The sequence below is a fragment of the Gracilinanus agilis genome, chromosome 5 (assembly GCF_016433145.1).
Source record: "Gracilinanus agilis isolate LMUSP501 chromosome 5, AgileGrace, whole genome shotgun sequence".
Lineage (NCBI taxonomy): Eukaryota > Metazoa > Chordata > Mammalia > Didelphimorphia > Didelphidae > Gracilinanus > Gracilinanus agilis.
Genome location: NC_058134.1, coordinates 16,517,939 through 16,545,898, shown reverse-complemented (window position 1 = coordinate 16,545,898; position 27,960 = coordinate 16,517,939). Strand labels below are relative to the sequence as shown.

The window sequence follows — 27,960 nt, the reverse complement described above, 5'->3', positions numbered from 1 at the left end:
TGCCTGTTCATATCCTTTGACCATTTATCAATTGGGGAATGACTTGGATTCTTCTATATTCATTTCCCTCTATATTTGAGAAATGAAACCTTTATTAGAGAAAATTGTAAACATTTTTGCACCATCGTGATTCCTGTGTATTATTTTCCACCCTATTTACCCATTTAGTTTCTGATCTCCACCTCCCCCAATTTCCCCTCTTTTCTATCAGCCTCAGCCCCCTTCTCTTATTCCCTTCCCCTCCTGCTTTCCTGTAGGGTAAGATAGCTTTATATACCCAATTGATTGTCTATGTTCTTCCCTTATTGAGTTAATTCCAATAAGAATAAAGTTCCCATGCTCTCCTCCTCACCTCCCACATCTTTTCCATCACTGTGAATGCTCTTTCATACCTCTTTTATGTGCAATAATTTTCCCCACTCTATTTTCCCCTTCCTCTTCTTCCCAATGCATTCCTCTTTCTCATGCCTTAATTTAATTTTATATCATCTCATCATATCCAATTCACATCCTTGCCCTCTGTCTATGTACACTCTAACAATGACAAAGAACTATGGTTTTTAGAAAATGGTTTCCCCTAATCCTTGAGAAGCCACGAGGTACAGATATTTATTAATTAATGGGCCCTGAACAAACTACAGAACTTCTCTGAGCCTTAGTTTCTCCTCTTCCTCCTCCTCCTCCTCCTCTTCCTTTCCCCCCTCCTCTCTATCTCACCCAAGCTGGCAGTGATCTTATGACTGATCAGTGAAGAAATTTTGTGAGTTAATTATGACCTGCTTTCTCTATGANAAATAAATATTTATTGTAAAATAGTTTCTTCCAAGACATAGTATAGAAAAATAACACTTCAAGCTAGCTAAGGTGGGTGCCTGGTCTCTTCTTAGGCTCCCTCCCTCTGAGGAATGAATGGGATGAAGTCTTGGTTGGGGGTTAGCTGAAGAAACAGCCTCGGGTTTTCCATGGTGCCTCTGGGAAGCACTTCCCAGAGTGGGACACTTGCACATGCCTACATGCACTCTCTCTCTCTCTCTCTCTCTCTCTCTCTCTCTCTCTCTCTCTCTCTCTCTCTCACACACACACACACACACACATACACACTACAGGCATGAGGTCTAACTCAAACTGGGAGCCCAGCAGGGCTACATAGTCCAAAGCCAGGAGAGGGGATGCTGCGCCCTTGACTGTCCTGAAGGAGATGGAGAACTCATTTGCCAGGCTGGTTTAGAAGATGCTGCCGGGACCAAGTCCCAGGGCCAGCCTCCCTGAGGGCACGTGCCTCTGGATTTCACAAAGAATCCTTGTTGGATAAGGTGGTGAGTGTGAGCACCTCGAGGATCACCTGCACGCTGTAGAAAGGGAGCAGGAGCATGGTCATCACGGCCTCGATGCGAAGAACATAAGTCTGAAACAGGAAGTAATAGAAAGCCATCAGAGCCGAAGGGAAGGTCAAGGCCAAGCTAATCCCCAGCGGCGTTATCCTTTGGCAGAGGTTCCCTTTCCTGCCGAAATGGATGCGGAAGAATTCAGTCCCGAAGTAAAGGAAGAACATGGCCAGGTCCAGAACTAGATTGGTTTTTGGATACGGTAGCAGGAGACTCTTGTACAGGAACATGAAAAGCTCCGTCAGGAAGTAGGTGGCACTGTACCAGCCATTGAGGAAGAACAGGATCTCCAGGGAGATGGACGATAGCCGGCGGCCTCGCATCGCCGCGGCTTTTCGGTTCCCATGGAAACCGGCGGCAGGCGGACCACGCGGCGCATGGATTCCGCGCTTGCTGAAAGAACGAAGACGGAGCGGTAACTCTTTGGGTGGGAGCCGCAGGAAAGGATGCCTGGCGTCATAAAGGGCGCAGACGTGCTTTGGGAAGCCGGGACAGTGGGCGGCGGCGTTATTCCCGGCTTTTGTAAAAGGGAATGACGTCAGCCCTTGGGCTGGAACCTGCACAAAGGAAGCCCCGCGAGGAAAGCCTGTAGGAGCTGCTGGGAAAAGACGCGGGAAGAGAAAGGAGGCGGCCCGTGGAAAGGGATTTTCCGAACCTTTCCCGGTGCTTTTTCCTTTGGAGGAAAGTCGCCGTCGACAGACCCGACGTTCTGAGGCCGCCTAGAAAGAAAGGCAACGTGGCCACCCAGTGCACACACGTGGCCATCCAGTGCACACATGTGGATGCATGCTAAGCTTCATGGCGGCAACTGGGCTGTGCGTGTTAGGTGGCTGGACGATTCCAGTGGTGCGTTCGCCGGGTTCTGGAAAGCCCAAACAAGGGGTAGGGAAGGGACATGGAGGGCTTTGATGGATGTCTCCCTTCAGACCGTGCACAGCTGCTCTGGGGCTCCACTCCGGGGTCCCGTTAATTAAGGGGCTTTATTCTGCTCCCGCTTGGGCTGGGCACATGAGTTCTGAGACCAGGCATCAAAGACACGTGGCCCGGAGCCTCCTTTGGCGATGGAGAAGGCACAAAAGAACTGGGTTCCAGAAGTCTACACAACTTTATTGAATCTACATGAAAACAAATAATGATGCATTAAAAAACCTAATAAATGGCCTGCCTGGCCTATAAAGGCACGCCTTGGCTCTGGCCTGGCTAGCGACTGAGTGCAGACATGGAAATCTATCCAGAGGCTTGGCTTTTTTTGAGGCTTAAGGGAAATGATTTTTTTTTTTTTTTTAGCATTAAGAGGGGGTACAGTGGAAAATGCTGCTTTTGGAGTCAGGAGACTTGGGTTCCAGTCATGATTCAGCTACCTACTCACCGGGTCTAGCCACTTTATTTCTCTCAGCCTCAGTTTCCTCACTAGTAAAATGTGGGGCTTATATTAACCTGTCTCCAGGGTCCCTTAATAGTCACAGTAGCATTGTCACTAGAGCATGGCAGAGCCAAGAACCACTTGGCTCACCCATTTGAAGGCTGGTGCTTATGATCACTCACATTGAAAGACTTCTTGCCACTCTGGAGATCTCTTATGTAGGAGACGCTGTGCAGTGCCTGGCGCGCAGTAGACACTTACCAAGTATGGGTTGACTGGCTGATTGACAGGCACTCATCTCCTTTGAAGGGGAGTAGGTGGGATTCTCTGCCAACCATGAGGAAAGGGTTGCTCATGGTGTAACATGGAGGGCAGGATCTATTCTCCAAGCAGCAGCAGTTTAGATGTGCAGGGAATGGACAGGACGGTCTCTTTGGGTTATTTCTGGAGCAAAGATTTGTTACTTAAAATGGGAAAAATTACTTCCAAATACTTTTCAATTCAAACACTGATTTAGCATGGTAGTATGTGCTGGGCATTGTGTCAGGCACTGGGGATACAAAAGAGAAAGACAGAGAAGAAGGAAGGAAATGGGGAGGAGAAGAAGGTGAAGGAAGAAAAGACAGAGACGTGGGAGAAGAAATCATCTCTACCTTCAAGGAACTTGTCCTCTGTGGAGGTGGGGGACAACGAATCCACACTGAAGTAAATGCAAAATCTATTCAGAGGCATTCTGGGGTGTGGGAAGAGTCTGGGTCTCTTATGGAGCTTGTTTCTAGTAGAATGGAAATTGTACAGGGCACAATGGAAGGGCAGGGTTAGGGTAGAAGACACAACAGAGGTGGAGCTGACCTGGATGGGTATCAGGGAGCAGCAAGTGGCAATCAGGGAAGGCCCCCCGGGTGGACTCCCTGCCCCTCCTCCCCACTCCCCCTAAACTGGAGCCTGAAGTTCTTCCCATAGTGCCACCTTGTGCTATTAGCTCCAGCTGTGCTTTTGTTTTCACTGAAGATTAGAAATGGGTATACCCAGACGATTTCAACACTTATTGATCTTCCTTTCCTGATTTGTTTATGATTTGAGACCCTTGTGTGCCCCTGTGATGTTTCCAGCAGCAAGACTCCCATTGTCCTTTTCCTAGGAGAGGAAACCTGAAGAAATAGCATCTTATCTATCCCAAGGTTCACTGGACAGGGTGGGGGGAAATGTTGAAAATCAGGGATTTTTTTCAAAAGGGAGAGGACGAAAGGAACTCAGGGAAATGGGGTGCTGCCAAGGAAGCCAGTGGAAATGGAGGTAAGTGGTGGAATCACTGGATCGTGGAATTAGTCAGCAGGGACCCCCAGGTTGTCTCATTCACCTCCTTTATGCGGAGGAAACAAAGGGCCAGAGAGCAGAAGTGTCTGCCCAAGGTCACACAGGTGTTAAGAGATGGTGTTCAGATTTGAACCCAGTTGCCTCCCACTCTGGGCTCTCCAATTGAAGCAAGAGGGGCCAGGGTAGGGGTGGAAAGAGCCATTTCAAGTCTCAGAACCACGGCTGGGGCTTCCAAACAGTCAGGAGGTTCCTGCATAGCCCCAGAGAAGATCTGAGCAATTGAGCCTCCCCACTTTCCCCACTTCTGCCAAACCCTGATTCTTTAATTTCTCCCTGAGATCCTTAAATCATCACAGTAATGTCTGGCACCTTGAAAACCACAGGGGCACCCTCTCCTTTTCCTCACATTCTTCATTCCTACCACCTGAAGTTCTCCATTTTATTAGCCCTGACTCCTGCCAGCCTCCCCCACCTTTACCAGTTCACAACGAGCAATCACAGGCCATGAGTGTCCACTGCTACCACTTTTTACTTATCATAGATGAATGCTTATGACTTTTTAATATCATCGGCATTTCCTCCTCCACCGGCTTTCTGTCTTTTCTGAAGGGAGGGGGAAAGGCTTTTCAGGGGAAATTATGTAACTCTAGAAAACAACCTCCAGCATTTGAGAGATTCTGTGACAGTGACAAGCCCAAATCCAGATGTTGGGCTTTGATTCTCCAAAGAAATGCGGGCCGAGCTTGGATCTGGGTAAGGAACTCATTAGAGTCCCGCAGATTTTCCTTCTAGCCCAGCCAATGGGCAGAGGAAATCAGCTGAGGAGTACAGAGGGAAGCAAACTCAACCCGCTGGCCATAAAAAAGAGTGGGCTATTTTCTCAACCTTTCAGATAGATGCTGGGCCTGTTTCCTTCTCGGATGGGGTCTGTGAGCACTTGCTACAGAGCTCTGCCCATTGGGCTGGGACCCCGAAGCTGGGCCAAAGAGGATGGTGCCCTTGAAGATTATATTTCCCCTTCTCTGGGGCACGGAGTTCCAAATGAGCACGTTGAATGAGTCACTTGTGGATTTTATTTTAGAAGTTTGACGTTTTTCTTTATTAGTGTGAAGTTACTGCTCATTTCCATGTTTTCAGCCCCGTCACGGTGAGGACTTTTCAGGCCACACACAGATATACTGTTTAGCTTTGGCAAGGAGTGAAGACCAACATTCATAAATTACATTCATAAATATTTAGTGTACTTAGAGGGTTTTTTTAAAAAATATTTTTTAAAGGCAAGGAAGGAAAATCAAGGCTGGGGAAAAAGCAGATTTATCCAAAAGGAGGGAAAAAATTCCTTTAGCAGATGAAATCTTTAAAGTGTTTATAAAAAAAAGGGAAGATGAATTGCTGTTCTTAAGGAAAAAACGAACCACAGCCATCAGTGTATCTTCTACAAATGGGCTTGAAAAAAAACCAACTCAATTTCAATAAATGTTGGGAACGAGGGCTCAAGAATGATCAGGTGTAGAACTAGCAGATTCAAGATTGATGAAGGTGGAGGGAGGGAGAGAATTTGTAATTGGTCATAAAATTTAAACAATTTTTGATGATTCCCTGGGAAAAGGGAGTCAATGATCTAAGAGAATATTTTTTTGTTCTCTGTGTCTCTGTCTCTGCCTCTCTCTACCTCTTTCTTCTTCTCCCTCTCTCTCTGTCTCTCTCTGTCTCATCTCCATCTCTCTAAAAAGGAGAATATTGTTTAGTGCTCTCTCTCCCCCTTAAAAGAAGAGAATATTGTTTAGGGGAAAAGCACTGCAGAACGAATCAGGGAGACGGCTCTTATGTCTAGTACTGGTGTAAAACCAGTTCAACTCTCTTGGTTTCTGTGCCTCCTATTAACAAGTAGTTCTAATATAAGTTAACTTTGCTTTAAGAAAACTCAATTGCTAAAAAATCTGAATTTTCAAAAGAAAGGAAAAATGGGGTGATGAATGTTTTCTTAAAAGAGTCTTTTACATCTGGAACGATCTCTTCTCTATTGAAGGAAAGCTGATAGGATCATAGCCTTGGAACTGAAAGTGTCATTTAAATACAACCTTTATTTTACAGAGGAGGAAACTGAGGACTAGAAAGAGGAGGCGATGTTCAAGTTTTCATAGGTTCTCATTGGAGTCAGGCCCTGAACCCTAACCCTGAACTCCAAATCCAGAATTCCTGCCACTTCCTGGCTCAAAATCTCTTAATGCATTTAAAAATGATTTGGTTTCCAAATGTGGAGGAAGGCATTAGGGGGTGAAGGAAAGCATTCCCTTGACTTCATATATTCTGACTTAGCAGAATATTCTGTTAGTCTTACCCTAGGACCTCTTCTGAACTGATGGATCTTTTTCTACCCAGGAGCCCCACAGTGACCGGACCTTGGACCTTTTATTCCAAACTTTCAGTGTTTGGCTTTTGCTCTTAATGCCTCTGTTTTTCTGGATGGTTCCCTGATAATTAATTGCCTCCAGGCTGCCCCGACTTGTATATTTCTTCCCTTCCTATACTCTTTTCATCTCAAGTTTACTTTCTGGATTTGTGTCCTCATGTATCTGTCCCATTCATCAATGGACCCTTGATTGAATGTTTAAGTTTGGACCCATTGAAGAGGCAGTATTTACCCAGTGGATCTGTGGGTCTGCAGATGGAGGACGTAGGGTCAAAACCCACCTCCATCACTTACTAGCTGTGTGACCTTGGCTGAATGACTTTCCCTTCCCCAGGCCTCAGCTTCCTCATCTGTCAGGGAGGTTGGGTTAGAGGGCTTCCAAGCTTCCATCCAGCTCTAAATCTAAATCACAAGCCTAGAATTCCCTGACCTCCACTTGACCCACCGTTCTGTCTGGACTCCTGGTTCTGGCCTTGAAGCGAGACAGCATGTGCATAGTTGAGAGACCTGGGGATGTTTAGGCTGGAGGAGAGAAGATGTAGAGGAGACAGGAGACTGGTCTTTAAGAATGGGAAGGGCTGTCACTGGGAAGAGGGATTAGCGATGTTTGATTTGGCTCCACAGGCAGGAACTTGGAGCCCTTGGAGAAGCTGCAGAGAGACAGATGTTGGCTTGATAGAAAGAAAAACTTTTGAACTAGGAAAGGGATCCAAGAGTGGAATAAAAGCCTCCAGAGCTAGTGAGTTCTTCCCCACGGGAGACATTTAGGTCGGGAGCTGATGACCGGTTGGCCACAGAGGGATTCTCAGGTCAGTGGGGCTGGACTTGGAGTGAAAAAGATATTGGATTTGGGGCCAACTTGGGGGCTTGAATCCTGGCTCTGTGCATGACACTAGAGAAACTTCTTCATGCCTCTGGGACTCAGGTTCTCCATCTGTAAGATCCTGGGATGGCCCTAGATCTCTCCAGCTCTAAATCCTGTGATTTCCATCCCTTCTGAGGTTCCTTCCAACCCTAAAGTTCTAAGTTCTTTGTAAACCAAAAACTGTGAGATAAATGTGACCAGTAGCCCCACCTAGAACAGTTCAACCCCTTACAATGCTCCCCATTCCCCTTTCTTGCCCCTCCTCAATTCTTTCCTATATATTTTGAATGGACTGTGTATAGGCTTCGAAGTTAAATGGAAGCTTCTCGTAGACAAGAGATATTTGATGGTTGCCATCTCCAACTTTGAGCCCAGCGCCTGGCACACATTTGGAGTTTACTAAGTCCTTGTGATTGGTGGAATGTCTTCGTATGTCCATGTTCTGATATAGTGTTTAGCACTTAGTAGGGACTTAATGAATGTTTGTTGACTGCTTGATTGTTTTAAAATTTCCACATCTTAGCACATAGTAGGCTTTATAAAACCTCTTACTTTCCATCTTAGAATGAGTACTATGTTTGCTTCCAAGGTAGAAAAGTGGTAAGGGCTTGGCAAATGGGGGTTAAGTGATTTTTCTGGGGTCACACAGTAAGAAGCATGAGATATAGTAAGCATTTAATGAAGGTTTATTGACTGGTTGATTGTTTTTAAGTCTTTATCTCAGCACAGTGCCTAGCACATCGTAGGTGCCTAATAAATGTTTGTTGCATGGCTGGTCATTTTAATATTTCCATCTTCTATCATGGTGTTTGGTACAAAGTAGGCACTTAACATGTTTATTGAATGAATCATGTCAATGCCAGCCTCTCTTGAGATTAGGCTGAATGGAAATTTTCCCCATGTCTACTGGAGTGGGTCTACCAGGATGGGGAAATAAAATCAGATAAAGAAACAGGAGTCAAATCCTGGGATTCTTTTGTCCCTCTTTCCATTTCAGCTAAACTAATCCCAGCTGAGAGCATATTAAATTTGATTGGGTAACCATCTCTTAGACTTCCATTCCCTTGGAATTTGGCAGGAACATCCTTCCTGTGTGTTTGCCCTCATTGTATTTGGTACTGAGGTCGTTCCAGGGTGAGATTGCAACTGAGGCAAGATGCTAATGTCCAGCATATCAGAAACAAATACCTGTCAATGCCCTCTCATCAAAGCAAGGTATGATAAGTCCTTTGATTGAACTGCCAACTCCTTTCCAAATCACATTTATATACTATAACTTGTTCATCCATTCCCTGATTTGCGATGCCTATTCATTATTAATACTTTCTTTGAGAAAAGACTCAGAGGACACTGGGCATGAGGAGCTACAGACGACATCTTTTCAGGATATAAAGTCATTTGCAAAATCCTACAGAAAAAGAAAGCAGAATACAGAGAACATAATCTCAGAAAGGAGAAAAGAAATGGAAGGTAAGACCAATTTAAGGAAAGCTTAGCAAGGGATTCAGGTAGACAAAGTTATCTCAAGGACATTTAAGGAAGAAAATGGAAGGAGGATAACAAAAAAAGAAAAATGGAAAAAATCTGCAAAGACCATCAGGAACAGACCACAGTTGGACTCACATGCTACAGTCTTTTCTATAGGAGGGAGAAATTGCATTAAAGAGAGCAAAGATGGAAAGGACAGCTGCTGAATTAGACCAATTGTATAAAGAATAAGTCTTTGCTAGTGATGACAACACTGTGAGGACATTGAGAGAATAACTTATAAGGTAACTGAGGGAGAGAGATGTACCAAAGCATGGGGGAAAAAGTCTTGGACATTATTAATAGAAAAGTTTTTTAAAAAAGCAATTGAGAGAATGTCAACATCAATGCCTATATGATGACTTCTATTCCTGCTTTCTCCCCTCCCTTTTATTTTATTTTTTGATGAATCATTTAAATAGTCATTCTGAGCATTCCTCATCAATGGCAACAAGGGAACGAATAGACTTTGTAAAGTGATGTACCATAGAGCATTTCTTTATCATCCCATGATTGTCTGATAAATGTAAAGAATGTGAGATCCTGCCGTGTTTATTGTTTGTTGATTATAAACTCCCCCAACTTAAACATTTTATTTAGTAGAGCAAGATGCCATCTGAAAGATTCTGTCACCATATCTCTATGTATATGCCCAAATCATCCAAAATACTTTGAGATATCTAACCACGGAAATAAGTTATGTAACGTCTGATTATTATATCATATCATATTGTATCATGTTGTATCATATTGTATCATACCATATCATACCACATCATACCATATCATACTACATTATACTATATTATATTACATTACTTATATTATATTGCATTATATTACATTTCATTGTATTACATTATATTATATTACATTACATTATATCATACTATATCACATCATGTCATGTCATATTATATTATATTAATTACATCACATTACATTATATCATACTATATCATACTATATCACGTCATGTCATGTCATATTATATTATATTATATTAATTACATTATATTATATTACATTATATTATATCATACTATATCATACTATATCACGTCATGTCATGTCATATTATATTATATCAATTACATTATATTATATCATACTATATCATGTCATGTCATGTCATATCATACCATATCATATTATCATATCATATCATATCATATCATATTATATCATATTATATTAATTACATTACATTACATTATATTATATTACATTACATTAGGCAAGTCAGTAAAGATATGCTTGTCAAAGGAGTTCCCCACTGGAATTGAGGCAATCCAACACCAGGTCAATCAGTCAGTAAGTCAATAAGCACTTATAAAGTGATGAGTCAAGGACTGTGCCACGCTCTGGAGATACAAAGAAAGGCAAAAAGAAATAGTCTTTGCTCTCAAGGAGTGTCTATTCTAATTGGAGAGACCCAAATGAGGAGACCCAAAGGTGCTGCTGTTTGTGGGTGACTTTGCGTTGATTTCATCGGCCACTTCCGAGCTGTGGGACCTTGACCCATGCCCTTGACCTTGGGGTCTCAGTTTTGCCATCTGTAAATTAAAGGATTTGTAGCCCATAGCCTTTGTGGTCTCTTCCAGCTTTAAATTCTTGATTTTTGAGGTCCTTTCCTGATTTAAGTTCTTTAAGAGAAGTGGTGAAGCTCCTTTTATTTCATCATTTACAAGAGTTTCTGTTTAATATCCTGTGACACTGAGGATGTGTATGTATATATGGGCATGAACTGATGTCTCTTCAGCAATTTCCAAGAGTTTTCTTAACCCCTGTAGGAATTCCTTGGATGGGGTGGCACAACTGGCCTCGAGGGGATCTGCCTTAGCCATTGACCTGAAGCAGCCAGCACTGTGAGCTAATGGGGAAGCCCAACAGGACTTGATGAGGTGCCGCCATCCCCAGTGACTCTGGGGGCTCCTCTACCTTGAGGGGACACTCTGTGTCTTTGGGTGATATCATTCTCTTGGGAAATGTCTGTTAAATGAAGTCTTTGGAAGGAAGGAGAAGTGTCTGGAGGGGGAGTGGGGGGAGAGGGAGCTCTGTGAGAGCCAGTGGTCACAGGTGGTACGAATTTTCATGGTTAGCTGATAGGAGCCTCATTGCCGGGGTAAAGACGTCCACTCATGTATCAAGGAAAGCGATCAGCCCTCCTCCTCAGGCCAGATGTACGTCCAGCCCACGGAGGAGCCCAGATCATTTTCAGGTGACCATGCCTTGGGCTCAGGTAGTGAGGAGGCAGGCCTGGGAGACGTGCCTTCAGATGCAGTTTAGGACATTTGATAGAGTCATGGGAAACCTCTTTCCTCTGACAGCTCCAAGATGACCACCGTGAGAAAGCTGTATTTGGGGATGTGTAAAAAAGTCTCCAGTTCAATTTATAGTTGTGTAAACAAATGGGCCTCAAGTACAAAGCCTAAGGGGGCCCCAAGAGAACCATGGCTAATACCTTTGCCATAAGTCTACTGCTTGCCCCACAAGCCTCTGCCAATGAAGGCTTTAGAGCTGCAACCGTGTTCTTTTTGTTCCAATGTAACAATTTAAAAAATTCTTGGAATCTAGGTAAGGACAATGGACGAGGCCATTTACAGGGTGTGTGTGTGTGTGTGTGTGTGTGTGTGTGTGTGTGTGTGTGTGTGTGTGTGTAGGGATTGGGGGAGTGGAGCATCCTTTATCCTGCCATCTTAGCTCCCAGCATACAGCTGCACAGAATTTTTTACTTTCTTTTTTTAATTGAAAAGTTTTATTTATTTATTTGATTGATTTAGAATATTTTTCCATGGTTACATGATTCATGTTCTTTCCCTCCCCTTTCCCCCCTACCCCATAACCAATGAGCAATTCCACTGAGTTTTACATACAAAATATTGTAATATTTCCATATTATTGATATTTGCATCAGGGTGATTGCTTAGTCTACATCCCTAATCATGTCCCCATTGACCCACGTGATCAAGCCGTTGTTTTTCTTCTGCACAGAATTTTTTAAAAAGGAAAGTGAAATCATCTCCCCAAAATGAGACATCAGAGTAAGCCATATATCTAGATATGTGTGGTTTATATGTTCATTATTACATTTATTAAGCACCCAACAGTTTATACAGATATATATAAAATATATATATTATACAATAGTTTATACAGATATATATATATATAAAATATATATATTATACAATAGTTTATACAGAGGCAGGTCTGAGACTAGAACCCAGGTTCTCTGATGATCAGTTTCTTGTCCCTCAGCCTCAGAATTTCTGGAGGCAGCAACCTAAGTCACCGGATCTAGGACATTCTGTGATATTTGCACACACGGCTCTCTCTTCCACGTTCTTCCCCATCAAAGTTTCGATATATCAAAAGTTGGCATAAGAAACTAAACAGGAATTTTTGAGGAGTTTTGCGAGAGCCGCAGATGACACGTAAAGGCCAGCAGATGACACAGAAAAAGTTTAGAAAGTATATAGTAGGGGCAGCTGGGTAGCTCAGTGGATTGAGAGTCAGGCCTAGAGACGGGAGGTCCTGGGTTCAAATCTGGCCTCGGACACTTCCCAGCTGTACTGATTCCAAGATGGAAGGTAAGGGTTAAAAAAAAAACAAAAAGAAACTATATAGCCTATGACCAAATACTAAAGCCACATTTTAGGAGAAGATACTGTAAACACTCCATAAAAGCAACAGAAAGCATTCAGACTTCTTCTCTGGTACAAAGGGAGGGCCAAAAAAATCTCCTGTGGATTTTCCAGATTGCCGGCGCTCTGCCCCAATCCTTGCGATGTGACAGGGTTACCTGTATTTGCTCTTAAATTCAGAAAGTCAGAATTCCCAGCAGGTAAGGTTTTATTTATTTATTTTTTTTTGCAGAGGTTTCAGTGTCAGTGACTAGATGATGACCATATTTTAAGATCACAACGGTGACTGCGCAGGGGGAGCCCTAGGAGCTGGGGGGGTGAGGATCTTCTTTGTCCCACTGGAATTCCGAATTCCCTAAAGGCTCCCAGAGGCAGGGAGCGGAGCAGAGAGCGTCTCTGCCTCCTTCTCTTTCTTTTCCCAGGCTTTGGCCCCTGGGATGGCAGGTGCCTCTCTGGTGTCTGTAAGTATACTCCCCCCTTAATGGATGGTCCAAACCTTGGAGTGATGCTCTTCACCTGGAGGGATGATACAGGAATGGTGAAGTGGGGACTCCCCACGGAGAGAATATCATGTGGACTCTTCACGGCAGATGGGAAATCATTTGTGTTTTCTGCATTCTGTCAGTTAGAGGAAATAAAGTCTCATCTCTCTCATTACTTTGAGTGTTTGCTTGAGCCCCCGTGCCCACAGATGTCAGACCCTGAAGTTCTAAGCCCAAGGCAGTGACTTGAGGGAGCCCTCCTCCACCTTCCCCCAGGCTGGGGCTAGAGCTTGGCACTCCCAGTCACAGGCTATACAGAGAATAATAGACTTCTTCAGGGAAAGGTGTTAGGGGAAAGCCATCGCTTGGAAAGACGGGTCCCATTAACGCAAAGGCATCTGTGAGGAGCTTTATTCAGCACAATCGTCCCCATCTAGTTTTCTCTTTTGGGCTAAGAATTAAACAAACACACAAACAAACAGAAAAACCCTAAACTCCATCTTAGAATCAGCGCTCTGTATTGGCTCCAAGGCAGAAGAGCAGTAAGGGTGGGCAATGGGGGTCAAGTGACTTGGCCAGAGTCACACAGTCACCTAGCTGCCCCTGGGCTAAGAACTTTCTAATACAAGTTTCTCTGAAGCAAGTTCCTTGTAGAAGGAACCAAGAGATAAAAGAATGTCATAGTAGATAGAGCAGTGACATGGAGTCAGGGAGATTTGAGTGAGAATCCTGCCTCATCCTCTTCCAAGCTGTGGACCAAGTCACTTCCCTTTCCTGGACTCAGTCTCCCCTTCTGGAAAATAAGGAAGGCTGGAGCCGCGGCCTTTAAGGTCCTTCCAGTTCTAAGTCCATGTTCCTATGAAGCACAGGACTTCAGAACGGGAAGCCGTGAGGCGCGACCCGCACCTGAACGGGCGCCATTGACATCCTGCTGGTAGGGTTAGGTCCGGAACCTTTACCTGGGACGAGACCCGCTTTCCCTGGGGGGCTGCCCCACCTCTACCACAGTGCACAGCACTTACTGCTTGTGGCTCCTCCATCCCCCCAAGTGACTCACCCACAGAGGTTTGGTTTCTGCACTGGCAGAATTCACGTTTCTGGATCAGATGGGCTCTGGCCACCGTCTCTTATCCGCGTCAGAGCCCCCCGGCACCCATCCAGGCTCCCCGACTTCCAAAGGGCTGTTCCCAGAGTGTCCTTTGTAAGTGTCGGGAGCCCAGAACGCATTTCCCTATAGAAACAAGCCCACAAATGGTGGTTGGGTTCCCAGGCCTGCCCACCAAGAGCGCCTCCACTCCAAATGGAGCGGAAATGCAGCATTTTTCCACTGGAAAAATAGGAGGAAACACACAACTGCAAATCTGACAATTAAACAAAACAGGGAAACGATAAAACAAGAAATTGTGTTTTTTTTTTTTTTTATTGATGGTGAATAGGGGTGCCTGAGGCCAAGCAGACCACCACGGGGCCTCTGCAGTCTGGCTCCAGCCTGCTTTGCCAGGCTCCTTTCCCCTCCCTCCCATCCCACACTCTCCAGGCCGGCTCATCCGGCCTATTTCTTGTTCCCCAGACTCGATGTGCCTCTCCGGACCTTTGCCAAGGCCATGCAGGCCCCGCTTTCAGAGACCCTCTCGCCTCCGGAGGCTCTGCTTAGGTTTCCCCTCCTCTGGGAAGTCTTCCATGAGCTCCTCCCTGGGTCACGAGCCTCCTCAAGGGTCCTTTGAGTTCTTGACTGGATTTTTCCTTGCTGTCCTCGATGAATGAATCAACAAACATTTAGGAAGCACTTTGGCAAAGTGCTTAGTGTTATATTATATATATATATATACATACATATAAATATATATAACATACATATATAACATACATATATACATATAAATACTTTATACATTTATAAATAACATATATTTATAAATGTATATTATTAATAAATATTTATAAATAAATATTTATAAATACTTATAAATAAATATAAACATTTATATACATATGTATATAAATATATACATATAAATACAAATAAATAACATATACATATATATAAATATAAATATATATATACACATATATATAAAACACAAAGAGTGTTAGATATATTTTATTAGATACTACAAATGTCCTGTGCAGTAGGTGCTCTTTAAACCCCCATTTTACAGATTAAAAAACCAAGACTGAGCGAGGGGCGAGTGACTTGTGCTGTAGTCCAAACCCCCTGCACCCCCCATTTTATAGCTGCGGACATTAAGGCTACCACTGAGTGACTTGGCTGTGGCCAAACAGGCAATAAAGACAGAGCTGGGATTTGAACTCCGCTTTCACTGCGACTCCCAGTCCAGTAATATTTCGACTGTCCCGTGCCGATCCCCTCAGCTATCAGAGGGAAGCCCCCCCTCATATTAATAAGGCTGTAAAACTCCAAACTCCGCTTCTAGGTTTGCTGCGTTCACAGCCACGCTCGGGGGCCCATTGAAACCTTGTCTTGGGTTTCTTTTTGGTCAAATGGATGGAATTCTGTGACTGTGGCGCCTTGGGCAGCCGGGGTGGGCCCGGGAACACATACTGTGCTTAGAAATGATGTGAACATTTTCGCAGTGATTTATTGGGCCACACGGCTCTGGTTCTCAGGGCGATAAATCTCCCTAACAAACAAACAAATAAATAAATAATTCGGAAGGCCCTCTTGGGCGGAGGTGGCCAAGTCAGCCACAGCTGGGCTTGCTGGCCTGCTTTTTACAAGGCTGCTTTTAATGCCGCATGATTGGAATAGCTATGCAGGACGGAGTTCCTTCGAGGCACTTTCTTCTCCGGGGCTAGAAGGATGGTGGCTTAGATACAGAACACGGTGACTGTTGGGTCCTCCAATGCTCGGCGTGGTACGATTACCAAGTATTATTTGGCGCCATTTTTATCTCCAGTTTCTAGATGACCTCGAGCCTATGGATCACTTCCCCTCCACGAGTCCTAGCTTCTTTGTGAAAATGAAGGCAGCCGTTGGGACCAATGAGGTTCCTCTAAGATTTTACTGGGGGCAGCCACGGATGCAGTGGATAGAGCGTTGGGCCTGGAGTCTGGAAGACTCATCTTCCTGAGTTCAAATCTAGCCTCAGAAACTTACTCGCTATGTGACCTTGGATAAATCACTTAACCCCGTTTGCCTCAGTTTTTTAATCTGTAAAATGAGGTGGAGAAGTAGAGGCAAACCCCTCCAATATCTTTGCTAAGAAAACTCCAAGAGGGGTCTCAAAGAGTTGAACATGACAGAAAACCACTGAACAACAACAAAAAATCCCATTGAATCTTTTTGAATAGTGGCCACCACAGTTTCTCTTGCCTTCTTCATCATTCCACATTCCCATTTCAGAATGACCTATGACAACAGTAGAAAGAAGAGAACACAGTGAATAGGAGCCTGGATGCCAGGATGCCAGGATGCCAGGGCTCTGGTCTTGCCTCTGACATTTTCTGGTGCTGTAACCCTTGGCAAGTCACTGAACCGCCCAATGCCCTGGACAACTGTCCAAGACTACCAGGGGCAGGAAGGTGCCAGCTGGCATCGGTAAAAAGGCTGTACACATGTGACAGTTCTCCCTGTGCCATGAAATCACAATCCTATTCCTATGGCAACAGAGGAAGCCAGAAGACAGAATAGATTTCAGTGTATCAGACACATGGACGGTTTTTATTTTCACATTATTCAGGCCCTAATCATCTCGTGCCTCAATGACTGCAGCACGCTTCCTGTTTCCAGCCTCTCTTCTTCAGCCCAGAGAGCATCTCACCGACAGATACATCTTCTGAAAATGTCATTTTCTTCCTGTGGGTCAAATTAGAAATAATAACGACCTCAGTTCTCTCATGTGAGTCCGATGGGGACAAGAACAGAATTGTCCTTTGGGAACTCATCCTTTCTCTGTCTCACTATCGCTCCCTTCTCTGCGGTCCTGATGGGTCAGTTCCAAAGACTCATCCTCTAACCCCGACCTTCCTTTTAATTTTCTTATTTTCTCAACGATACCAGCATCCCCCTTTCAGGCCTCTAGATTCGCAGCTTTGGAGTCCTCCTCGACTTTCCATGATCCCCAACTGCCATGTGTCTGTCTGCTCAAAATCACTCACATCTGCCCTGTTCTCCCCAGTTACACGGCCGGTGAGTTAAGTCCCTCACCTCACACGCTTTTATTGAACACGATGTGCCTAGACTGTGCTTAGGGCAAAGGCTATCGTCTCCACCCTCAAGAGGGACAGTGTACCGGTCAATAGGCATTTACAAGGTATTGGGAGAGTAGATGGAAGATTATCTAAGAGGGAAAAGACTCCAGCAGCTGGGAAAAGCCACCTGCAGAAGGTCGTTTTGAAGTGGAGTTTGTTCCTTTCCTTCTTCTTCCTCCCCTCCTCTCCCAAGAAGAATGTGATTTTCTTGAGAGCTGGAAATAATGAACTCTTCTCTCCATGTTCCCAGTGCCTAGGACTGTGTCTGGTATGTGGGAAGCCCCTCAGAAAGATGTTGAATTGAATCACTTCATTGAAATGGGAGGGTTTCTGCAGCAGCTGGCCTTTTGTGAGTGAAAACTTCCCATGTCCAGTCTTCCTGGATTGGTTGCTGTTCTTCAGGGAAATAAAATGGCTCCTCTGTAGACACCCTGAGATTCCATCTCCTGTGACTGCAGCTGTCCCCACTGTCGTATGCTGCAGGAAGTCCAAAATGGCCTTAGGGGAAGGCTAGGAAGGCCCCGTGAAGCCAGATGACCAAGGCCACCTCGATTTAGGACCATTGCATAGAGCCACCATGAATCCCTTCATGGGCTGTGGGTAAAGTGCAGGTGACTTTGGGTTCATTGGGTTTCCCCTCTAGGAGGCGCTGTTAGCCCAGAGAGACTTCAGGTATGGGAACAGACTGTCCTCTCAGATAAATGGCTTAGCCTCAGGACATTGGATCTGCTCCTCATAGCAATCTCAAAGACCAATCATTTACTCATTCATTCATTCATTCCACAAATATTAAAGATAAAAAACCTACCTTCTGTCTTAGAATCGATACCAAGTATTGGTTCTAAAGTCAGAAAAGGGATAAGAGCTAGGCCATCGGGGTTAAGTGACTTGACCAGGGTCACATAGCTAGGAAGTGTCTGAGACCAGATTTGAACCCAGGACCTCCTGTCTGTCTCCAGGCCAGTCATTCTATCCATTGAGCCACCTAACTTCCCCTAATCCACAAGTATTTTAAGGTATCTATTTATGGTGGGGATGAAAAGGTAAACATGAAATCACCCTAATGTCATAGAGTTTACATTCTATCATTCTTGTTATAATGGAAAGAGCCATAATGGTCTTGGGATGAGAAAGGACTGGGTTCAAATTCTGCCTCAGACACTAGTTAGTCCTGGCCAAATTATAGCCTCTCAATGTCTCTGTTCTTGAAAAAAAAACACACCGAGGGGCTGGATTTGGTGGCCTCTGAGGCTCCTTCCAGCTCCAATCGAGGAGCCTTTTCTACACAGAGAAGTCAATACTGAACATATCTAGAGCACACGCACAGCCACGTGGAGGGCCGGGAGAGGTTCGGTGCCTCGTGCGTGGCACCCCAGACTTGTACAGAAGTGCTCTTGCCTCCATGTCCTGGCCCTCTCACCCACCGTGGCCTCCAAGCCGCTGACCCATTAGGATGTTAGAGGGGTTGCTATCTGTGATGGGAGGGCCAAGCCTTGACACTGAAGCCTGGGGAGCTTTCTGGCTCTCTCTTTGCTTCCCCCCACCTGCTCCCTCTCTTCAGTCCATCATCGAGTCCCTCCTGATGGCCCAGGGCAGTTGTGGGCACGCCAGCCAAATGTCCCCACTGGTTCCCCATCTTGAGAGCCGGGGCCCAGAGGCCTTGGGGGCGGGCGTCTCTAAGGTCCAGGAAACCAGAGCCAGGACGATTTTCGCCCTCGGTCACCTTATGAAATGGATTTGGTGAGGAGAAGCTTCGGGCCTGAGTTCTCCCGTGGAGGGCTCGCTCCTGGCTTAGCCGCATTCTTTCCTAGAAGCAGCGGGCACAGGAGATGACCTTTGGGTATTTTTTCCCAGCCCTGCGGTTCTCCAATTCCACAAGGTTTTATCTTGTGATCAGGCCTGGCCAAAGTGCCAAGTAACCTGATTCCTGGAGGCTTGACCAGGAGAGAAGTGACTTTCTTGTTTTAGCCCTGAGAGAAGCCAGGGGGGTTGGGGAGAAGGTTCAAAGCCATTCCCTCCATCGGCTGTGGACTCCTTCCCTTGGGAGTGTGGGAGGAGGGGGCGCCTGCCTTCTCGGGTGTCACCAACAACCGCAGACCTCTCAGCACCTCTTTTCTTTCTCACCTCTCGAATTTCAGATGGGGAGTAACCGAAGCCTTTCCATCTGCTGTCCCAGCCTGTTTTAGGCACGGCCCCCTGACCTAACACATCACCCCTTCCACTTGAGGTATCGTCACCCAGTGGGGCGTGACGGACTCTCGAGGTTCTTGCAGGCTTGGTGACTGTCCTGGGAGTGTTTAGTGACCTCCCCCGTGGGTGGCCATCAGGCTCCCTTTTGTGGAGAGATTCGTTCCATTGTAGGGCTAACTTTCACTTCCCACTTGGGTTCCAGGTAGGATGGCGGTTCTGTCTCATCTCAGCACAGTCTCTTCATATCTGGCTCCCCCCAGCCCGTAGGACCTTGCAGAACTTCCCACTGGAAGACCCTGCCTCTAGGTTAGAGTCAATCAACCACCCCTCTAAGTCTGATGGACGCCTCTTCATAGCCTGGAGAGAACTCAGGGTTCTGCGGCTGTCATTGTGGAGCGCCAAACTCCAGCAGGTCCTTCCAGGATGGGAAGTCCCTGAGCAGAGGATGGCAGGAAAATAACCCGGAAGGATGTTAGAGTTCTGATCCATGCAGGGACTGAGGGTGTCTTCAGATGCCCGAGGTGAAGCGCTCCTTTTTCCCAGCAGAGAGGTGGTAGACTACAGCTACGGAAAAGGGCACTCGTCAGATAGGGTCAATATTTTGATTTTTTTGAACCCTTACCTTCTGTCTTAGAATCGATACTGAGCATTGGTTCTAAGGCAGAAGAGTGGTAAGGGCTAGGCAATGGGGGTGAAGTGACTTACCCAGGGTCACACAGGTAGGAAGTATCTGAGGTCAAATTTGACACTCAATCCACTGAGCCACCTGGCTGCCCCCAATCTATTTTGTTTAATTAAATTTCTTTGTTGTAAGGGAAGGTTTGGTAGGAAGAGGCTATGTATGTCACCATTGTAAGGAAGTACCTGATTTAAAAAAAAAAAGAGAACATAATAAAGCCTTTTTTATTTAAAGAAAGGTTTTGGGGACAGGCACAGGGATGGGCTGAAAGTCTATTATACCAAGATTGCAGTTCTTAAACTGGAGTCCTTGAACTTGTTAAAAAATTTCAATAACTGTATTTCAGCATCATCGGTTTCCTTTTCAATCCTGCTTATTTTATTTTCAATCCTGCATTTCAAAGCTTTCTTCTGAGAAGGTTTCACCATAGGCTTCACCAGATGGTGAATGGAGTCCAGGTCCAATCCAATCCAAAAATATTTAAGTGCCTACTATATGCCAGGCACTGAGCTAATGCAGAGTGGAGTGAGACAACAAAAGGGTTAGGAATCTATGGAATAAGGAATTCCAAGAACTCTAGGGGTTGTCACCTCTGTCTATGGAGGGATGCAGAAAGTCATAGTCCCCTGAGATATTGTACTACAAGCCCAGAACGGGTCAGTGGGGTGGTGTGAGCAACCTAGAAACAGCCAGCACAAGGTCTTGGAATCGGGAAAGGCCTGGGTTCTAATCCTGTCTGTACCACTTATAAGCCTTATAATTATTCCTCCTCAGTCTCAGCTTCATCTATGAAATGGTTACACTTCCAAATGGAGAAAAAATGGTGAGACAGGTAAGAAGAGAATCAGGAGGGAAAGGAAAAGAGTATGCAGAAAGAGGAGTGACTGAAGCTATAAAGGTCAAGGAAGACTCTGCTCTGGCCATCATCTCTTTCTCCCCTCCATCAGAATCTAGGATTCAGCAGCCCCTGGGATGCCAGATTCTAAATAGGTGAACCTTCATCTTATCTTTCTAGAACCAGGTTTTCATGCTACTTCCTAGTCATCTCCATACCAACCTGCCTCCCTCTCCCCTTGTCTAGTTTCCTCTTCTATCTAATCTTCCCTCATTAGAATGTAAGCTCCCAAAGGATAGAGATTGTCTTGCTTGCCTCTATTTATATTCTCAGTGTCTGGTATATAATAAGTGCTAAATAAATTCTCTCTCTTCTATCTATCTATCTATCTATCTATCTATCTATCTATCTATCTATCTATCTATCTATCCATCTGTCTATCTATCTATCCATCTGTCTATCCATCTGTCTATCTATCTATCCATCTGTCTATCTGTCTGTCTATCATAATACCTGGGTCACAGGGTCATTGTGATGACCGAAAGGGATAAATCCCCCATGTCAATGTTAGCTCTTATTACTGTATCTAAAGAAATCTCAGGAAGCCATTAAGGGTTACATATAAAAAAAGAAACTAGGTGCAGGGGGAAAGGTTTCCGTGTGGGACCCAGATGCCCCCAAATTTGATGATGCCCCTAGATGGCCCTGGGTCAGGAGTTGTTTCAAAGAGCTGCCTAGCATTTTTTCCATATTGTGACCCAATCCCTATTAATGATACTATTACCCAATGCTCAGAAATCCTGCCTGGTGAGGGAGCCAAAGGGATGAACAACTTGGCAGGTCGGAGGACAGAGGTGTCCAAGCAGGGCCATGGCATTGGCATGTGGAGTGGTCATTTTCCACTGCCTCTAAAATGTCCCACCACCTGTTTTCCTGGGGACACTTGCCCCTTGCCTGGGTCACTGTGCTTCTCGAGCTTGACCTAGACTGAGTGTTAAAGGTAGGTGGCCAAGTTGTGTTCTGGGGTGGTCTTTGTGTCTACATAGACTCAATTCAATTCGTTTTACTTTTATTGAGTGCCTACTATAGTCAAATTTCTGGGTTAGGCCCTCTGGATATTTTATTTTTTTAAGTGACACCATTTATGCTCTTGAGGAAATAACATTTTTACAAGGTTGGGGAACATGAGAGGGTCAGAAATGAGAATAAAACAGAGCTGGAAATGATGGAAGCAAAGAAGAGCTCCAGATGACACACTCTAGGGAAACTGGAGGAGGGAAAGAATGTTTTAAAATAGTGGGGACAGGGGCAGCTGGGTAGCTCAGTGGATTGAGAGTCAGGCCTAGAGATGGGAGGTCCCTAGCTTCAAATTCGGCCTCAGACACTTCCCAGCTGTGTGACCCTGGGCAAGTCACTTGACCCCCATGGCCCACCCTTACCACTCTTCCACCTAGGAGCCAATACACAGAAGTTAAGGGTTAAAAAATGTATAAAAAATAAAATAAAATAGTGGGGACAAAAAATAAAATAAAATAACTGTGGACTTGGAAAGCTTCCTAGAGGGGATGAAACCTGGCACAAGACCGAGGATGATAGGATTCTGAAGGTCAGGGGCAGAGGGGCATTACAAACATGCAAATCCAGAGAGGTGGGAGATGGTATATTGAGCCAGAGAAGAGTTGGTGGTTCAGTTTGGATGGAATAGGAAAGGAAGTGTGAATTCTGGGAATTTAGGTGAAGGCACATTGGAGAGGGCCTTCCATGCCAGGTTAAACATTTTGTGCTTTATCTTATTGAAGTTTTGTGAACTCAAGAACAACAGTTCAGACTTAGGTGTTGGGATGATTGTTTTTAGCAGGGCTGTGAAGGAGTGATTGTACAGAGGAGAAACTAGAGATAGGAAGACCAATTTGGAGGCGATGGCCACCCTCTAGGTGAAAGTAATGCGTTCTAGGACAAGGGTGGTGACTGGTTTTCAAATCTGGTTGAGCAGGAGGACACTGAGTAAGGAAAGGTAGAAGAGGAGGTTTGGGGATGTGGGGAAGATGATAAATTCTCTTGTGACCATGTTGAATTTGAGATGCTGATGGGACATTTAAGAGGAGAACAGACACTAATGCAGTTGGACATTCAAGGGAGCAGCTGGCAATGAGGGGCTGGAGCTCAGGAGAGATTATGGCTGGATAGTTCAATCTGGGAATCCAATGGGTAGAGATGTTAACTGAACCTTTGGGCACAAATGAGGTTGCTAAGAGAGGGCTTAAAGAACTAAAAGAACCCAGGACAGAACCTGGGGAAGAAGAACACTTATGCTTAGGAGTAAGAGGGGAATAATGAATCATCAAAGGAGATCGAGAAGGAATCAGATAGGAAGGAGAACCAGGAGAGAAGAGAGCCATGGAGGTCAAAGGAAGAGAGCGTGTCCCCAAAGGGAAGCTGGTCACCAGTGACAGAAACTATAGAGAGGTCAAGCAGGATGAGGGTCAGATGCTGAAATCCCATCTATAAACTCCACACCAAAAGGGTGCCGGGGGTGGTGGTGGTGGTCTGCTTCTTGGAATGATGACACCTTCAGAGACTTCCTTTTTCTCTCTTCTTCAGAAGTAAGCTTTTAGGACACTGCCCTCCCCCTTTTCACATGCCTTAAATACTTGGGTGGCATTGCTGCAGTGATGGCCCTTCTAGACCAATACACATCAAGTCTTAGCAGGAAGACACATATGTGATTCATTTTCCCCCAGCCCGAAATCCCATGATTTACCTAAGGCTCCAGGAATTTGGTGAGGTAATATTTCTAAATGCCACAGGTGTTGGGGTGATTATCAGTTGGCAGACTTACTTCATCCTGCTCTAATTGATCCGGAGCTTGTGTCTCCCAAGGGTGGCTTGCAATGTGAGGAATCTGGCTCCATGTGAATATGTGCATGCATGTGTGTGTACACGTGTGTGGGTATTGGAGGGAGGGGCTTGAGGAAGAAACAGGAAGCTCTCAACTCTTTTACTAGTAAACACTGGTTTAACCTGGTTCCCTCAGAAGCCACCATGAACACTCCACTCCTCCATTGCCCAAAGGGCCCAGAACAGAGAGCTCTGGAGTGTGTTCCATGTAGTGAGTGATGGGACTTGGGAAAGGCTCATGATGCTGCCAAACTTTATGTTTCACGATTTTGATGTTTTCTACCAGAGAGGAAGCCTGTCAGGGGTAAATGGAACACTGACTTGGGTGGTTGGGAAGACTTGGGTTCAAATTCTACCTTGCTCACTTACACCCTATGTGATCTCAAGAAGCTTGCTCAACTTTTTCATCTGTCAAATGAGCATAGAGCTCTTTTGAGTATTAAAGATATCCTGTGGGTGGAGAACTTTGCAGATCCTGAAGCCCTTTGGGACTATCAGCTATTCATCAAACATATTCCAATCAAATTAGAAGAGGTTGACAAGATCAATATTGGCTCTAGCTTGGTGACTTTCCCTGAAGGAGGTCTCACAGATCCAACCCAGGAGAGTCCCAAACTGACCCATGATGCCTGTGGGCTTTTGGGAGGCAGCTTTCTTCCAAAGAGACAGAAAAACTCCCCAAATGCTCCTTCTAACTCTGCTTCTCCAAAGAAGGATTGGTTCTGTGCCTGAGGATTCCATGCACCATTCCTCTGTAGTGAGTTATATAATTTAAAAAGCTACTTGTGGTGATAGATAGCCATATATTTTTAGCAGATAACCTGATCCCTAAAATGTTACACCTCTCAGGCCAGATTTCCATGTTCTGTGATCGACAGAATGAAGATCTGACTCTAGAAAAGATGGCAGACTTTTGTAAAGAGGGGGCACACCATCATTATGATGACAATATTTCCAGCTTACCCAGAGGCATGCCAGAAACTTGAAAGAGAGGTTTTTTTTGGGATCCAGAGGGCGTTGTGCCTTGTCTCAAAACATCTCTAGCTTTCCTCAATACTGAGATCAAGGGTCACCTCTTAAAAGAAGCCTCTCCTAACCTTTCCTCCCTGAAACTACAATACATTTAATTTGGATATATTTAATATCTTTCCTAAGTACATATTTCCTCTCAAGAGAATGTGAGTTCTTTGAGGGTAGGGACTGATTCATGACTGTCTTTTTGACCCCAGTGCCTAGCACAGTGTCTATTGCATGCCAGATACTCAATAAATGCTCATGGCAAATAGCTTTGAAAGAATTAGGAACTCTAAGCAGCATATCCGCCAACTAAAAACCCTATAATTCCAGAGGGCTAATGATGAAACATGCTACCTACTCCTGAGCGAGGTAAAGAACTCAGAATGCAGAATGAGACAATCTTCTTTCGGATGTGGCCAATATGGAAATTTGCTTCGATTGATTATATGTGTCTGCCCCATTCCACCTGTGGTTTCAGTTGGGAAGAGGAGGCTGTTGGAGTGGGAGGGCAGTAAGGTGGATTTTTTGCCATTTGAAACAAATAAAATATAATTTTAAAAGATGCTAATAGAACGACTAAATAATGGAGTGCCCACATGAATAAAAATTGGGGCTCCTTCAGGTATTAAATCATATGAGGATGGTGGGAAAGGGGAGGTATGGAGGTAGATGTCTTTTGGAATCCAAGAACTTGAGAGCACTAGTAGGGGTTAGATTATTTTACTAGAGGTGGGGAGGAAACGTGTCAGAGTGCCTACTGAGCTGGGTAGAGAGTCAGGAAAACCTCTATGCTGCTCAGGCCACTCCCTAGGACAGTGATGGTGAACCTTTTAGAGCTGGAGTGCCTGGACCCACCCCACCCCACCAGACTCAGTGCTGTGTCCCTCCCTCCATCAAGTTCTGGGAGAGCCCTACCCTCCCTTACCCCGCACAGGGGAGGGAGAAAGCGCTCCCATTGGGCTGCTGGGCAGAGGGGCAGGGAAGAGAGGGAAGGGAGCAGCTCTGCCCAAGTCCTTCTGTCTTTCTAGTAACAAACTCTGGGCGGGGGAGGGCAGCTGTATGCCCACAGTGAGTGCTCTGCATGCCATATTTGGCACTTGTGCCATAAGTTTGCCATCACTGCCCTAGGACAAGTCTTTTAACAACTAAAATGAATACAGATTTATGGGGGGAGATCTCACAATGGAAATTCTTCACAAAGATGAAATCACTGATCAGTCTATCTGTTATTCACATCAGACATTGGTATGTATGTGTGTCAGGAAGAACTGTAAATTTGGAGGTCAGAGGATCAAAACTTTAATTCAGTAAAGACACAGATTGTTTTGTCTTTTTTTTTNGTCAGAGGATCAAAACTTTAATTCAGTAAAGACACAGATTGTTTTGTCTTTTTTTTTATTCCTAGTGCCCAGCGTAGTGACATCCCAGGGACTTTTTTCTCTTTTTAAAATGGATCTGTGATTTCACTGGTGAAGGAAACTCTATCCATATGGATTTGTACCTACACTGTAACTTCTTGTTTTAACGAATTGGAAGAGGCCACTGAGAGAGGAAGTTACTTGTCCAAAGTCACAGAGACAAACTGTATCAGACTTGAATGGGCTTGAATGTAGATTTTTCTGAGTTGGGGGCCAGCACTCTTCACTCTCCCAAACTGCCTGCCTTTTGGAGGAACTTCATAAATCTTAGTGAAAATCAAGGACTCAATCAAGAAGTATGAGAAGAATCCTAGAATTGGAAGCAGGGGATCTGAATCAGTTCTTGGCTTAGAGGCTTACTACCTGTGTGACCCTGGGCAAATAGTCTCAAAGTTTCCTCATCTGTAAAATAAGAGATTGGCAATTTGGATTCAAATCCAGTAAGCATTTATTAACGACTTAGTAAGTGCTGGGAGCTGTTCTGGGTGCTGAAGATATCCAATAGTGAGCAGGTCCTTGCCCTTGGAGAGCTTATAGTCTGTTGGAGTCTTGACCTCACATTCCTTTCAGTTCTCAAGTGAGGGTCATTTTTTTAATGATTCCCCAAAGAAAAGTTGTTCTCGAGGCTTCATTCCTTTTTCCATTTCTGTTTCTTCTATAATTTACTTCCCCTCACTCACACTGGTAAAAAGCTAGGAGTTGAGCAGAATAGAACTTGGCTCCCCTTCTCCTACCGCATGGATGAAATCAGAGATCTGGTTGCCAAGGATCAATTCCACTTACAAAGCAAGCATTACAAACCCCTTAGTCATTCAATTGGACCTTCTTGGAAGCCATCTAGAGCCAAACTCCAACGGCGACTGACACAGGTCCAGAGCCTTGAAAGAGCTCATGAATCTCAAAGGGTTTTCCACACCCATGACCCAGAAAGGAATAAGAACCAGCCATCAAAGCATCAAAGAGATAGCCACAGTCTTGACTCTGCTACTGACAAGTCATATCATCCCTTTTGGACTCAGTTTCCTCATCTGTCAAAGAAAGAGGTCAAACCAGAGGACTTTGCAGGTCCCTTCTATCTCTCATTCTATGGTCCTATGATTAAGTTTAGAAATAAGTTATGCAAGGTGAAAAAAGGCAAAAATTGAGATCTATAACAATCTGCAAAACAGATATTTGGACAAGTTGTTTTGACTTTCCAACTTCTAAAAAGCAAACCAACTCCAAACCTTCCTTTTGAATTACCACTAGATGCCACGATTCCCATGCAAATATGTTAATTTTTGACAGAAACAAAGTAGCTGCAGGTTTCTAGTCCCCAGAGGCAGACAAGTTTTTTTAGGATCTCATCCCCATCACACGGGTTCTAACAGAAGGTTAAGTGGCCTTTGTTGTATACTACTCCAGGTTCCCCATGTTAAAAGATCAATTGTGGTTAAAAGTTGAAAGTTAATTATACCTGACAGGATATACTGAATGTCCAGTTCCTCCATTATGGCTGAATATGATTTTACACAGAAAAAAGAGACCAGTTCTTCTCTGGTTGGCCTAAGCTCTATCCAGACTTGAGTATCCTGAGTGAGATCATTCCTCCTTGGCACTCTTGGGCGCTCTGTTTTACTTTTGGATCTCCTCAGCCACTTTAATCCACTTGGGGAGTGAACCCCTTTGTAATCAAATTGTTAACATCAGTGACAAACTCCCCATTTCTTCTC

General features: G+C 44.8%; 1 protein-coding gene across 1 annotated transcript; it reads right to left on the bottom strand.

Moving 5' to 3' along the window:
• Positions 1–1,288: 1,288 nt before the first annotated feature.
• On the bottom strand, positions 1,289–27,738 carry LOC123249729 (transmembrane protein 216-like). The gene is made up of 3 exons (XM_044678862.1): positions 27,705–27,738; positions 2,162–2,247; positions 1,289–1,942 (listed from the first exon to the last, which is right to left on the bottom strand). The coding sequence occupies exons 1-3, from the start codon at positions 27,736–27,738 to the stop codon at positions 1,289–1,291; spliced, it is 774 nt and encodes a 257-aa protein (XP_044534797.1).
• Between the last annotated feature and the right edge of the window lie 222 nt (positions 27,739–27,960).